This window comes from Leucopleurus acutus (genome assembly GCF_964270905.1).
Source record: "Leucopleurus acutus genome assembly, chromosome: 2".
In the NCBI taxonomy this organism is placed as follows: domain Eukaryota; kingdom Metazoa; phylum Chordata; class Mammalia; order Artiodactyla; family Delphinidae; genus Leucopleurus; species Leucopleurus acutus.
The window spans coordinates 125,665,464-125,681,701 of record NC_139143.1 but is presented as its reverse complement, the minus strand read 5'-3'; the positions used below and the strand labels follow the sequence as shown (position 1 = coordinate 125,681,701).

Here is a 16,238-nt window from a genome sequence, read left to right as displayed (position 1 = left end):
AGGATTCTCTATGTATGGTGTCATGTCATCTGCAAACAGTGACAGTTTTACTTCTTCTTTTCCAATTTGTTTTCCTCTTATTTCTTTTACTTCTCTGATTGCCATGGCTAGGACTTCCAAAACAATGTTGAATAACAGTAGTGAGACAGGACATCCTTGTCTTGTTCCTGATCTTAGAGGAAATGCTTTCAGTTTGAGAATGATATTTGCTGTGGGTTTGTTATATATGGACTTTATTATGTTGAGGTAGGTTCCCTCTATGCCCGCTTTCTGGAGAGTTTTTTTTAATCATAAATGGGTGTTAAATTCTGTTAAAAGCTTTTTTCTGCATCTATTGAGATGATCATATGGCTTTTATTCTTTAATTTGTTACTATGGTGTATCACATTGATTAATTTGCATATATTGAAGAATCCTTACATCCCTGAGATAAATCCCACTTGATCACGGTGTATGATCCTTTTAATGTGTTGTTGGATTCTGTTTGCTAGTGTTTTGTTGAGGATTTTTGCATCTATATTCATCAGTGGTATTGGTCTGTAATTTTCTTTTTTTGTAGTATCTTTGTCTGGTTTTGGTATCAGGGTGATGGTGGCCTCATAAAATGAGTTTGGGTGTGTTCCTTCTGCTGCAATTTTTTGGAAGAGTTTGAGAAGGATGGGTGTTGGCTCTTCTCTAAATGTTTGATAGAATTCACCTGTGAAGCCATCTGGTCCTGGACTTTTGTTTGTTAGAAGATTTTTAATCACAGTTTCATTTTCATTACTTGCGATTGGTTTGTTCATATTTTCCATTTCTTCCTGGTTCAGTCTTGGAAGCTTATACCTTTCTAAGAAATTTGTCCATTTCTTCTAGGTTGTCCATTTTATTGGCATATAGTTGCTTGTTGTATTCTCTTCTGAAGCTTTGTATTTCTGCAGTGTCGTAACTTCTCTGTTTTCATTTCTAATTTTATTGATTTGAGTCCTCTCCCTCTTTTTCTTTTTTTTTTTTTTGCGGTATGCGGGCCTCTCACTGGTGTGGTCTCTCCCGTTGCAGAGCACAGGCTCCGGACGCGCAGGCTCAGCGGCCACGGCTCACGGGCCCAGCCACTCTGCAGCATGTGAGATCTTCCCAGACCGGGGCACGAACCCATGTCCCTTGCATCGGCAGGCGGACTCTCAACCACTGCGCCACCAGGGAAGCCCTCCCTCTTTTTCTTGATGAGCCTGGCTAAAGGTTTATCAATTTTGTTTATCTTCTCAAAGAACAAGCTTTTAGTTTTATTGATCTTTGCTACTCTTTGTTTCTATTTCATTTTTTTCTGATCTGATCTTTATGATTTCTTTCCTTCTACTAACTTTGGGTTTTGTTTTTTCTTCTTCCTGTAGTTACTTTAGGTATAAGGTGAGATTGTTTACTTGAGATTTTTCTTGTTCCTTGAGGTAGGCTTGTATTGCTATAAACTTCCGTCTTAGAACTGCTTTTGCTGCATCCTATAGGTTTTGGATCATCCTGTTTTCGTTGTCATTTGTCTCTAGGTATTTTTTGATTTCCTCTTTGATTTCTTTAGTGATCTCTTGGTTATTTAGTTACATATTGTTTAGCCTCCATGTGTTTGTGTTTTTTACATTTTTTCCCTGTAATTGATTTCTAATTTCATAACGTTGTGGTTGGAAAAGATGCTTGGTATTATTTCTATTTTCTTAAATTTACTGAGGCTTGATTTGTGACCCAAGATGTGATCTATCCTGGAGAATGTTCCCTGTGCAATTGCAAAGAAAGTGTAATCTGCTGTTTTTGGATGGAACGTCCTATAAATATCAATTAAATCTATCAGGTCTATTGTGTCATTTAAAGCTTTTGTTTCCTTATTAATTTTCTGTCTGGATGATTTATCCATCGGTGTAAGTGAGGTGCTAAAGTTCCCCACTATTACTGTGTTACTGTCGATTTCCTCTTTTATAGCTGTTAACAGTTCTGTTATGCATTGAGGTGCTCCTATGTTGGGCGCATATATGTTTATAATTGCCATATCTTCTACTTAGGTTGGTCCCTTGATCATTATGTAGTGTCCCTCCTTTTAACATTCTGTATTTTAAAGTCTATTTTATCTGAGTATTGCTACTCCAGCTTTCTTTTGATTTCCATTTGCATGGAATATCTCTTTTCATTCCCTCACCTTCAGTCTGTATATGTCCCTAGGTCTGAAGTGGGTCTCTTGTAGACTGCATATATATAGGTCTTGTTTTTGTATCCATTTAGCGAGCCTGTGTCTTTTGGTTGGAGCATTTAATCCATTCAAGTTTAAGGTAATTTTTGATATGTATGTTCCTAATACCATTTTCTTAATGTAATGGGTTTGTCTTTGTTGGTCCTTTTCTGCTCTTGTGTTTCCCACTTAGAGAAGTTCCTTTAGCCTTTGTTGTAGAGCTGATTTGGTGGTGCTGAATTCTCTTAGCTTTTCCTGTTGTAAAACTTTTGATTTCAACATCACATCTGAATGAGATCCTTGTCAGGTAGAGTAATCTTGGTTGCAGGTTCTTAACTTTCATCACTTTAAATATATTGTGCCACTCTCTTCTGGCTTGTAGAGTTTCTGTTGAGAAATCAGCTGTTAACCTTATGGGAGTTCCCTTGTATATTATTTGTCGTTTTTCCCTTGTTGCTTTCAATAATTTGTCTTTAATTTTTGTCAATTTGATTACTGTGTGTCTTGGCGTGTTTCTCCTTGGGTTTATCCTTCCTGGGGCTCTCTGCACTTCCTGGACTTCGGTGGCTATTTCCTTTCCCATGTTAGGAAAGTTTTTGACTATAATCTCTTCAAATATTTTCTTTGATAGGTTTCTTTCCTTCTCTTCTCTCCTTCTGGGACCCCTATAATTCGAATGTTCGTGTGTTTAATGTTGTCCCAGAGGTCTCTTAGGCTGTCTTCATTTCTTTTCATTCTTTTTTTCTTTATTCTGTTCCATGGCAGTGAATTCCACCATTCTGTCTTCCAGGTCACTTATCCTTTCTTCTGCCTCAGTTATTCTGCTATTGATTCTTTCTAGTGTATTTTTCCTGTCAGTTATTGTATTGTTTATCTCTGTTTGTTTGTTCTTTAATTCTTCTAGGTGTTTGTCCTTTAATTCTTCTCGGTCTTTGTTAAACATTTCTTGCATCTTTTCGATCTTTGCCTCCATTCTTTTTCTGAGGTCCTGGATCATCTTCACTATCATTATTCTGAATTCTTTTTCTGGAAGTTTACCTATCTCTACTTCATTTAGTTGTTTTTTGGGGGTTTTATATTGTTCCTTCATCTGGTACAAAGTCGTCTGCCTTTTCACTTTGTCTGTCTTTCTGTGAATGGGGTTTTCCTTCCACAGGCTGCAGAATTTTAGATCTTCTCCTTCTGCTGTCTGTACTCTGGTGAATGAGGCTATCTAAGAGGCTTGTGCACACTACCTGATGGGAAGGACTGGTGGTGGGTTGAGCTGACTGTTGCTCTGGTGGGCAGAGCTCAGTAAAACTTTAATCTGCTTGTCTGCTGATGGGTGGGGCTGGGTTCCCTCCCTGTTGGGTGTTTGGCCTGAGGCGACCCAGCACTGGAGCCTACAGGCCCTTTGGTGTGGCTAATGGCCGTCTCTGGGAGGGCTCAGAGCAAGGAGTACTTCCCGGAACTTCTGCTGCCAGTGTCTTTGTCCCCACAGTGAGCCATCGCCACCCTGTCTCTGCAGAAGACTCTCCAACACTAGCAGGTAGGTCTGGTTCAGTCTCCTATGGGGTCACTGCTCCTTCCCCTGGGTCCTGATGCACTCACTACTTTGTGTGTGCCCTCCAAGACTGGAGTCTCTGTTTCCCCCAGACCTGTCAATGTCCTGCATCAAATCCCACTAGCCTTCAAAGTCTGATCCTCTAGGAATTCCTCCTCCTGTTGCCGGACACCCAGGTTGGAAAGGCTGACGTGGGGCTCAGAACCTTCACTCTACTGGGTGGACTTCTGTGGTATAAGTGTTCTCCAGTTTGTGAGTCGCCCACCCAGCAGTTGTGGGATTTGATTTTATTGTGATTGCACCTCTCCTACCATCTCATTGCAGGTTCTCCTCTGTCTTTGGATGTGGTGTATCTTTTTTGGTGAGTTCCAGTGTCTTCCTTTCGATGACTGTTCAGCAGTTGGTTGTGATTCTGGTGCTCTCGCAATAGGGAGTGAGTGCACGTCCTTCTACTCCACCATCTTCATTTCTTTTCCCTATTGCTCTTTACTTTAAAGTAACTTTAGAATAAACTGGCTTACCTAAACTCTTAATAGAAAAACATCTGTGTTGTTTACACTTTATTTTACATTTTGATGTAAATACTTCCCAATGGAACGCATACCTCTTATTGGAGCAGCTTAGCATTTTGATAACTACTGAGGCAATGCAGGGAGAGCATGCGCTACATCAGTCTCTGGCCTCAGATCTCTAGGTTTTATCATTTTCATAATCTCTTTAAGCCTCGATTTTTTGACCTAAGAAATGGCAATCCTAATTTTGGGGGGTAACAGCTTTATTGAGATACAATTCACATGCTATATAATTCATGTATTTAAAGTACACAATTGAATAAGTTTTAGCATATTCACAGATTTGCACAACTAGTACCACAATCTAAGTTTAGAACATCTCACTGCCCCATACCCATTAGAAGTCCCATACCCTTTAAGGAGTCCCCTCCATTTCCTCTCAGCCCTTTGTGCCCTGGGCGGTCACTAACTTACTTTCTCAATAGATTTTCCTATTCTGGAGGTTCATGTAAACAGAATCATACAGGAACATAATCTTTTATGACTGGCTTCTTAACATGTTTTCAAGGTTTACCCATGTTGTAGCATGTATCAGTACTTCATTCCTTTTTATGGCCAAATAATATTCCATTATATGAATATACTACATTTTATTCATCCATTCATCAGTTGATAGACATTTGGGTTGCTTTCGTTTTTTAGCTATTATGCATAATGCTACTATGCACATTCATGTACAAATTTTTACTTCAATGTATGTTCTCATTTCTCTTGGTTATTGTCTAAGTGTAGAATTGCTGGGCCATGTGGTACTCTATGTTTAACATTCTGAGGAACTGAATCTGCAATATTTGGATGTGTATGGAATAGATGTTCTAAATTAGCATCTAGAACAATACTCTGAGTTCTAGATGCCTTGGTTGGCTTAGTTCTGACTTGTAGAGGAGTCTTGTCAAACACTCTTGGGTGGGTGATAAGAACAAAGATACAAGGGCCAGTATATGTCCTATGGCATTGTGTAGATTTAAAGGAGGTCTTGAGTTATTGCTGGGGACTCTGCAGGTTTTAGCAGTTAATGGAAACGGTAATTGGGTATATGAATTACCTAAAAGAATTCATTTACTTAGGTAATGTCATTGGTTTTAATTGTCAAAGTGCTAGACTTTGGTCAGGTTTAATGTTGTCACTTGATAAGCACTGTTTCCATCAATAATTAGTGAAGTACACTGGTCATATATTGTCTCAGATGGACTGAGCAGTAATCCTAAATGTCTGACATAAAATATCAGATATACCCAATCAGTGTAGTTAAATACGACTTCGGTGCTTTCTGCCTGTGCCCCACTCCTGAGAGCTGGCTCTTTTCTTATAGGTCCCTTTTATGTGTTCCTCAATGACTTCCCCTCCCCCTGCCTTGCTGGGCACTTTTCACTGTTTCATTTCCTAATACTTTGAAAAAATCTGTAGCTAACCTTTTATCAATAGATGGTCCGCTTAGCTCCTGATTTCAACATACGACCTTTTAAGATAACTGAAGCCTGCTACATTCTATGGTGTTCACATGGTCCACAGGAAAACTTTTCTTGCAAGATTGCTAGTATAGGGCATTTCTGCTGCAGCCCTCTCTCTCTGCTCAGTCATCAAAGGCCTCTTTGGGTAGTCTGTTGCCTTTAGATTTTTCAGGTGACATAAACTACAGGGCACAGAGGTCAAATTGTCTGAATTTCTTAAAATTCTTTCACTTGGCTCAAGGTGGTGATAGGACGGAATAAGCAAGTACCCTTCTCTCTCCACTCTTGGGGAAGAAGAATGAAAAAGGCACAGCACTCCAGAAAATTGTCTCCTGAGTATTTCCATTCTCCAATCTTTTTTGATCAATTCTGCCACATCATTCCCTGGAGGTACATGAGGGCTAAGAGTTGCTAAATGGGCTGCCCTTTCTCCTAGCATGCCCTGTGTGGATGATTTAGCATTCTTTTTTAGAATGTTCAGGGCACTTGGCATCTATTTTGCTCAGCTTTGGAGCTTCTGCTGAAAGACATGGAAAAGTCCCACTTGATATGCCATATATCTTAGAAATATGTGCCAGGGAATGTTCTAAGTTCTTAACCATTTTTTGATGTCATTGGATTTTGATGTCAATGGATTCCATTGACATTCTGGTAAATCCTATGGACCCCTTTCTCAAAGTAATGTTTCTATGCATATAAAATAAAATATGTAGGATTACCAAGGAAACCAATTATATGGAAATAAGAGTTTTATCCTTGGATTCCACAGAAGTACAAGTAACCCAAGTTAAAAACTTATATAAGAATCTTAGGTGGGGAGGGATAAATGGGAGATTGGGATCGACATACACACCACCATATAAAATAGATAACTACGGGACTTCCCTGGTGGCACCGTTGTTAAGAATCTGCCTGCCAATGCATGGGACATGGGTTCGAGCCCTGGTCCAGGAAGATCCCACATGCCATGGAGCAACTAAGCCTGTGTGCCACAACTACTGAAGCCTGCATGCCTAGAGCCCATGCTCCACAACAAGAGAAGCCACCGCAATAAGCCCGCACACCGCAACAAAGGGTAGCCCCCGCTCGCCACAACTAGAGAAAGCCCACGCACAGCAAGGAAGACCCAACGCAGCCATAAATAAACAAATAAATTTATTTAAAAAAGAGGATATATGTATATGTATAACTGACTCACTTTGCTGTACAGCAGAAAGTAATACAACATTGTAAATCAACTATAATCTAATAAAAATTTTTTTAATCCTAAAAAAAATACCTATATAAGATTCTTAGTGCTTTACAAGTATTATTACATTTCTCTTCTCAACATCCCAATGAGGAAACTGAGGCATAATGAGGGTTAGTACCTTGCCTAAGACCATGCACCTAGTAAGTGGCAGAGAAAGAATTCAAACCGTGGCAATCTGACTCCACAGTATTGTTCAATACTATGCAGACAGGACACCCAAATTCACTAATGGTTGATGTAGCAAGTACCTCAGTATTTGAACAATAGCAACAACTAATATTATTTCATGAATTCCACTTCCTGGTTTGGTGAGCACTACATGATGACTTTGGTTATCTGGGGGAGGATCAGACGTTTAGAATTAATCCAAGTGCCATTTTTTTTCCTGGGCCAGGATAGCAGAAGATATCAAAGATATCAATGTTCAAATATAAGACTGTGTCCATCTGTTGCTAACATCCACATGGACCACCCTGTCCTATGGTTTAAGCTACTATTTGTTCAGTTTTCTTTTGCTTCTAGCTAACAGCATCCTACCTGATATATTCAATAATGACTAAGATTGAATATTCTGGTAACCCAGGAGAAGGGAGGCTTGGAGCAAATTACACTGATTTAGCAAAATAAATAAAATCTGATAGTTCTTATTCTCCTGTTAAAGAGTAAAATCCATACCCAGTGTGTAATAATATCTTTCTCATAATGGTTATTGTGGAATTAAAGGAGAGAGTGTTCATAGGAAAGTTGCTTTAAGTGGGAGTCATCATTATTACTGTTCTTCCCATTAGGCTGAACGTTTGGAAGTTGTGGGAAATAGGGAGGAGGCACAGACAGGAGATGGAGGAATAAACAAACATAGCCTTACAAATTCCAGGTTCTTCAAGTGTCAAGAGCACTGTTCACAAGTGCACAATACTTTCACACACAACTCAGTCTGTGTATTTTTAGCTATTGTTCATCCGGTAACGTCAGACACTGGCATTACCATTCTCCCTATTTTCCATTTCACTAAATGGGAATTTCGAACACTACCAGAAAAGACTGTTCATTCTTGATTCTTAGATAGGAATAGTAGCATGTGCTCTAATGTTTTAGCAATCCTTACAAAATTATTTTGGCTTTTCACCACAAATATGCTCAGAAATTGGAATTTTAAAATCTGCAGTTCTGATGGAATGTTTTGGCTCAGGACTGCACATAGAAACAGCATGTTGTTTTCTGTTGTTCTCCCTCCCACCCTATTAGTTTACTGTGCATTAGACAGAACCTTGGAGCTGTGAATACATTGCCTAACCCCTCAGAGTTGACCATATTCACATATTATTTGGTAGCCTAATTCAGTAGGAAATGTGGAGAAAAGCTAAAGAGGAATTGAAATCAATAATAACTTCATCATTACTACAGGATTGGAATACCTCAACATTAATTTGTTTGGGGGCTGAGCGTCTATAGTAGTTCTTAATCTGGGACCTGTGGATTGGTTTTGGGCATCTAACCTCATATATATATATATACACACACATATATATGTATACACACACACACACACACACACACACTATTTTTTCTTTTAATAGTATGTGAGTGTATTTTTTTAACACTGTATTTAAATGACATATGGGGAAAAGGCCCCATAGTTTTCACCAGATTCATAGTATGGTCCTAGAGCCCTCAAATGGTTACGAACTAGGATGCTAGCTCTTGACAGCACTGTAAGAGGATGCAATTCTTCCATTCTATATTTTACATCTATCTGGCAGGGCGAGAGCCTCTACCCTAAACAAAAATGGCGGGAGCTGCTTCACACGTAGCCCCTCACGCAGAAAGGCTAGGAGGCCCCCGCGACTTTCTCTCCACCTTCCCACTCCTGACCCCGGAAGGACTCCGCCCCCGGGGTCGGCCTGCGGCTCGCTGCGGCGGGGAAGTAGGCGTGGGCAGGCTACACTTACCCAGGAGCGCCAGGTACGCGGATGGAGCAAGCGGGCGGAGGGTCGGGTGGGATCGCAGCGGACACGGGGTAGAGGCTGCTGGGCGGGCAGGAGCGCCAGCCTGCGACCTCTGGACTCCGAGTGCGGGTGGAAGAACAGAAAGCCGGAGGGAGGCCCGCCCGGGGCCGCTGAATCAGGGTGGGCTGGCGACCGCTTGGAGCCGGAGCGAGGGTCGGTCGGGGCGGCTGAACCGAGAGGGAGCTCCTTTCCTGGTCCTCTTGGTAAAGAAAAAGGAAGCCCTCAGAGGAGAGCGCGGTGGGGGTGAGGGAGGCCTGAGGGAGGGGCAGCTAGTGTGGTACAAGTTCCTGCAAGAATGTCAGTGGTTTGAGCAGGGAGTGGTTTTTGGATGTGGAAGATTACGCTTTCCTTGAAGATGCTTTCCGAGAATAATTTAGCATCGGGAGGTTTGTGGCGTTAGAGGCCTAATGTAAATAAAGTTTTTCAACTTTTATTTTCTGGAGGGAGGACTCCAAAAGATCTTGCTCGTGCACAGACCTTTATTTTTTATCATTATTGCAACTAAGCATTTTTTGCTGTATTTCAAGGATCTTCTCAGATTTCGGTTGTATAGATTATCAAAATTTTGTGGATATTTCAGACTTTCATTCTTGCTTGGATTATGAAGTTCAATTTTAGGGTGTTTAAGAAACAAATTCTATTTATGACACTTATTTTTAACTCTCTCGTGGTTAGAATGGAGAGAAGCGAGTAATATTACAGAGTATAATATTTTTAGTGATGTTTTAGACCCCCCTCTCGAAATTCGAATAATCATGAATCTGCCTTCATGTTTTTTAAAATTAATATTTATGAAAGCAACTGAAATGACCAGTTTTTAAAAGCTATTCAGTTATTAATGATTAAGTTTGGAATCACTTCCTCAGTGATTTTAAATGAAAGGGAATGAGGTGGTTAGAATGCAAAAATAGAAATTTGTCAGAATTCTTTTAAGAAAACCCCTGCGGCAAATTGAAGTGATTGCTTTATATTCTTTCTCCTCTGCTTAAAAATCTGGAACTCTGTTATGGAGAAAATCACTTTGGGTGAATTACTCTCAGTATCTTTTTTTTTTTTTAATTTTTAATTCAATGGCACAGATAGCTTTAATGATCCAGAATCTATTTCGTTACCAAAAATGTTTCTCTAAAAGAAATTGTCAGGTTTTTTGGGGTTTTTTTTTTGAGGGGGGGGATAAATGTGCTTCCCCTCCTTTTTTTTGTGTAACATCTCAAAAAAGAAGTACATGTAGGCACTTAAGCAATCAAATATTACAGAAGCACTTATAATGAAAAACAGTGGTTCCCTGCCCAGCCTCCCAACATCCCTAGTCTCATTCCTCAGAAGTCTATTTTTCACTTGTTTAAATGTTTCTTCATGATTTCCTTTGTATTTCTGAATAATATGTCTCTATCACAGTTTGTTGGTTAGAATAAATGTACTTCAATTAGAACTAATTACACTGAGCTGAAATATTCTAATTAGAATATGAGTGAGGGGGAATTAAGTTTATACTCCTTGAGTGTCCCTAATAGGGAAAAGGTAAACGGTCAGTAGCAGTAACTCACCTTAAGAAGTATTACTGTGCTTGATGTGAAAGGAAACTACTACTTAATCAGTAGTTTGTGTTTTTTTGTTTTTTTTTCCGGTACGCGGGCCTCTCACTGCTGTGGCCTCTTCCGTTGCGGAGCACAGGCTCCGGAAGCGCAGGCCCAGCGGCCATGGCTCACGGGCCCAGCCGCTCCGCAGCACGTGGGATCTTCCCGGACCGGGGCACGAACCCGCGTCCCCTGCATCGGCAGGCGGACTCTCAACCACTGCGCCACCAGGGAAGCTCTTAATCAGTAATTTTGATAGTTGTCCGAAAAAAAAAAAAAAAAAAAAAAAGGGGCTTATTAACGGAAGGGATTAGTCTACTAGAGTTTAGAAAAAGAGAGCAGAGATATATGCAGAAATAAAGGACTTAAAGTATAGCAAATAAGTTTTTATAGAGGGATTGTTGGTAGTTTCTGTTTTCTCTTTGGTAGTTTGTACAGCACTCTGCAAGGGAAAGAAGTATTGAATTCGGTAGGCCTAAACATTCTGGCTAATGGGGAAGCCTACTCTTGTACATCAGGCTCTTTCCCAGCTTGTATGAAATATTCCTTAGGGTCCATTAATTTTGTGCTCACCACACAGCCTTTTATACTTAATTCAACTCCCTGCAATGTCTTATTTCAGAAAGGGTATGTTTCGATAGCATATAAAGGTATTCTTTCACTAGATAGTGTATTTCCTTATTATAAATGAGCAAATTTGTAAACTAATTTATATTAATACTCTGTGAATTTGTTTAGTGTGTATCCAGCTGGGTACACTGATAAAATTGAGTTTCTGGCTCTACAAAGCATAGACCCAGACCCTGAACCATCATGTTTCTGTCAGCGTTGTGCTACTTTTAAGGGCCTCTCTCAGTGATGACTGCCTTCTCTGTGGACAACTGATGTTTCCTTCTTTGGTTTCAATAGAAATAGGCATTCAAACAATATTAAAATTTCATAGCATGTATGTCATTTCTTTCAAGAGCTTTAAAATGGGATAGTAGGATCAACTATATTCCAGTATAAAATAAAAATTTTTCTAAAACGGGACAGTAGGAGAATAAATGCATGAGTTGTGAAGTTCAGTGAGCCCTGAGGTTCATTTTTAGCCCCTAGAGTCAAGATTCCAATCAGATTTCTTTCAGTACCTGCCCCCACCCAATGCTGTTATTGGAAGGAAATAAGTGGGAAGAAAAATATTTTAAATTACTATTTAACAGCTGAAACATTTATTTAACCAGAAAAGAGAGAATCTAGAACCTGCACTTTTCTAAGGAAAATTTACTACTTGAACTCAAAATTGAAATCTAACTCATTTTCTTTTTGGTTACTTTGGTGATTAATAAACTTTTAGCTCAAGTAAATTTGGCTCAGAATGTTATTTTCTTCAGGTTAGTGTGCAAAAAAGACAGCTGTTTAATTAAGTGCAACAAAGAAAGCTGTTTAAAAAGAGTTAAATTTTCAACTTGTATCTTTCATTTATAGAATAACCAGAAATCTTTGTGGCTAATATATTTTTTGTTTCATTTATTGAAGATTAGAAGAGGAGTCATGTCAGAAGAAACAGTAAGTGAATCACAGTTTTCCCTGAGGACAGCAGCACTAAGAGTGTTTGATCTTCCTCTGTCTTGGTACTATTCTCTCTGCCAGGTAAAAAAAAAAAAAAAAAATGAAATACGAAGTTGAATAATAAGTCTGTTGCTCAGAGCGTATTGTGTTTACAGTATTTAAATTTCATTTGGGGTTTTAAATGCTTCAAAGTGTTTATTAAAGTAGTTTAAAACTTACTTGGTTTTTATTTATTTCACGTTTTTTTGTTGTTATCATATTCATAACTCTTAAAAGGAGAGTGTATTACTTTAAAAAAATCTTCCTACCTTAAGTGAATTTACAGTCTATTACAGTTATTTTCAGAGAATTATGTTATTCAGATAGGCTTGTTCTCACTATTACAGTCCTTTAATTTTAACTTTATTTTATTGTGGTAAAATATATGTAACATAAAATTTACCATTTTAGGGCTTCCCTGGTGGCGCAGTGGTTGAGAGTCCGCCTGCCGATGCAGGGGACACAGGTTCGTGCCCCGGTCCGGGAAGATCCCACATGCCGCAGAGCGGCTGGGCCCATGAGCCATGGCCGCTGAGCCTGCGCGTCCGGAGCCTGTGCTCCGCAACGGGAGAGACCACAACAGTGAGAGGCCCGCGTACCGCAAAAAAAAAAAAAAAAAATTTACCATTTTAACCATTTTTAAATGTGCAGTTCAGTAGCATTAGGTACATTGACACTATTGTGCAACCAATCTTGAGAACTCTTTTCATCTTGCAAAACTGGAACTCTGGAGCAATTCTTTATTCCCGCTCCCACCAGCTACTGGCAACCACCATTCTCTATTCTGTCTCTATGGATTTGATTTGACTACTCTAGGTACCTCATAAGTGGAGTTACATAGTATTTGCCTTTTTGTGACTGGCTTACTTCACTTAACAAAATGTTTTCAAGGTTCATCCATGTTGTAGCATGTGTCAGAATTCCCTCTTTTTCCCCAAGTTGGATAACATTTGATTTTATGAATATACCACATTTTGTTTATTCATTCATTCATTGCTGGAACTTGGGTTGCTTCTACCTTTTGGCTTTTGTGACTAATGCTGCTGTGAACATGACTGTACAAGTATCTATTCAGATTCCTGCTTTCAGTTATTTTGGGTATATACCCAGAAGTGAAATTTCTGCATCATATGGTAATTCTATTTTTAATTTTTTGAGGAATTGCCATACTGTTTATAATAGTGGTTGTACCATTTTTTATTTCTACCAGCACTGCACAAGGGTTCCAGTTTCTTTACATCCTTGCCAACACTTGTTTTCTGTTTTTTTAATAGTAGCCACTCATGGTAGTGAGTTGGTATCTCACCATGGTTTTGATTTGCATTTCCCTAATTAGTCATGTTGAGCATCTTTTCACGTGCTTACTATCCATTCGTGTATCTTATATAGAAACATAGAGGCTGCACGGCCTGCAGGATCCTAGTTCCCCGACCAGGGATTGAATTCAGGCCCTAGCAGTGAAAGCACTGAGTCCTAAGCACTGGACCGCCAGGGAATTCCCAATCCTTATATGTATGTGTATATATATATACATATATATATATATATATATATGTATATATATATACACACATATATATATGTGTGTGTGTGTGTGTGTGTGTTTTATTGCCGTACGCGGGCCTCTCACTACTGTGGCCTCTCCCGCCGCGGAGCACAGGCTCCAGATGCACAGGCTCAGCGGCCATGGCTCACGGGCCCAGCTGCTCCGCGGCATGTGGGATCTTCCCGGACTGGGGCACGAACCCATGTCCCCTGCATCGGCAGGCAGACTCTCAACCACTGCGCCACCCGGGAAGCCCATTTTTTAATATTTTTTTTAAAATAAAATTTATTTATTTATTTTTTTGGCTGCATTGGGTCTTTGTTGCTGCACACAGCCTTTCTCTGGTTGCTGCGAGCAGGGGTTACTCTTTGTTGTGGTGCGTGGGCTTCTCATTGCAGTGGCTTCTCTTGTTGCGGAGCACGGGCTGTAGGTGCACGGGATTTAGTAGTTGTGGCTCGCAGGCTCCGGAGTGCAGGCTCAGTAGTTGTGGCGCATGGGCTTAGTTGCTCCGTGGCATGTGGGATCTTCCCGGATCAGGGCTCGAACTCGTGTCCTCTGCATTGGCAGGTGGATTCTTAACCACTGTGCCACCAGGGAAGTCCCTCCTGTTATCTTTAATATATGCTTCTAATGCAGTTTACACTCCATTGTAGTAAATAAAAAGATACATATGGAAAGTAGCATTTATTTCACTAAACTTAAACACTGAATTTCACCAAATCTAAGATGATCATTTTTCACATTTCAACATTTCTAAAACTTCCTTGCATCTTAAAAGGAATAGTACCTTAGATTGATAAAATATAGTATAATTTTATTTTATTTTTCTCTCTTTTTCTTTTTTTCACCATGCCACACAGCATGTGGGATCTTAGTTTCCCAACCAGTTCCCCCACCTTAGTTCCCCCATCTTAGATCCCTGCGGATTGGATCCACGCCTTGTTCTGTGGAAGTGTGGAGTCTTAACCACTGGACTGCTGGGGAAGTCCCCTAGTATAATTTTATATAGGCGAGGATGTTACACAGATAAGATGTATGAGAATAATACTGGTTAGTATTCACTATGTTTAAGACATTAGTTAGGTCATTTTTACATATAATGTCTCTAATCCTTAAAATAACCCTGGAATTTCTGTATCATCTCCATTTTACAAATCTGGCAACTTTTTAACAGCTTAATTAACTTGTCTAAAATTGCATATATGATATGGGATTTGAACTTGCATTTCTTTGATCCCGAAATCCATTTTCTCTCTCTTTCTTTCTTTTCCTTTTTAGGATTACATGATTAAAAGAAAATTTGAAAAATACAGAAAAGAATTAAAGAGAAAATAAAAATTGCCAACAACCCCTCTATAAAAGTTTACTGGCTGTACTTTACTTAGGTCTTTTATTTCTGCATATATCTCTCTGCTTCCCAATCCCTCACTCCCCACCCTCACCACTCTGTCCCCCTCATTTGAGATTATAAAGTTGTATATTTTGAGCATTTTCTCTGTCATTAAAAATGCTTTATAAGTATAGGTGTACTATAGTTTATTGAATATTTCTCTATTTTTGAGTTTTTGGGTTGTTTCAGCAGTTCATTATTTATATTTAAATCTTTGTCCAATTTTTAGATTTTTATTAAGGTAGATTCCTAGAGATGAAAGTATTGAGTCTAAGTGTTTGGTATTTATTCTTTTATTCGTTTATGTTATCACACCATTTGGATGACATTTAAAAAGACCAGCAACAGGACATAGCAGCACCCACTGTGTGTAAAACACTGTGTTAGAGATTTTATATTGGTTACATTTACAAACTCTTTAAACCTTACAATGATTCTAAAGTAATATTATTCTTTAAAATTTATTATTTGAATAGCTAATACATTTACATGGTACAAAAAACAAAACTACACACACACACACACACACACACATACACACGTACATACATGGAGATGTTTTCTCTCAATTCCTATCCACTTCTATAGGTAACCGTTTAGATTACTTGAATATCTTTCAAGGTTTCTTTATTCAGATATCAGCAAAAGCAATTATATTTTCCTTCCTTCCTTCCTTCCTCCCTCCCTTCCTTCCTTCCTTCCTCCCTCCCTCCCTCCCTCCCTTCCTCCCTCCCTCCCTCCCTCCCTCCCTTCCTTCCTTCTTTCCTTCTTTTCTTTGGCTGTGTTGGGTCTTAGTTGTGGCGTGTGGGCTTCTCTTTAGTTGTGGCGTGTGGGCTTCTCTCTAGTTGTGGCGTGTGGGCTCCAGAGCATGCGGGCTCAGCAGTTGTGGCACGCAGGCTTAGTTGCCCCACGGCACGTGGGATCTTAGGTCCCCAACCAGGGATCAAACCCGGGTCCCCTGCATTGGAAGGCGGATTCTTAACCACTGGACCACCAGGGAAGTCCTATATTCTGTTTTTTTAAAAATATTTATTTATTTATGGCTGTGTTGGGTCTTCATTGCTGTGCGCGGGCATTCTCCAGTTGCAGCAAGCAGGGGCTACTCTTCGTTGTGTATGGG

The 16,238-nt window shown here is 39.6% G+C and overlaps 1 protein-coding gene across 3 annotated transcripts in view; it reads left to right on the top strand.

Moving 5' to 3' along the window:
* Positions 1–9,178: 9,178 nt before the first annotated feature.
* Positions 9,179–16,238, top strand: part of MIGA1 (mitoguardin 1) — a gene marked incomplete at its 3' end in the record, with an annotated part of 87,548 nt that continues 80,488 nt past the window's right edge. Inside the window, exons 1-2 of one of the 3 annotated variants that reach the window (XM_082863120.1) lie at positions 9,179–9,218; positions 12,111–12,224. In XM_082863120.1, coding sequence (XP_082719246.1) covers positions 12,126–12,224 — 99 coding nt within the window. In that variant the 5' untranslated portion in view covers positions 9,179–9,218; positions 12,111–12,125. Of the gene's footprint in view, positions 9,219–12,035; positions 12,225–16,238 lie in introns of those variants that run through there. The other 2 variants (XM_082863121.1, XM_082863122.1) reach the window with 2 other exon arrangements.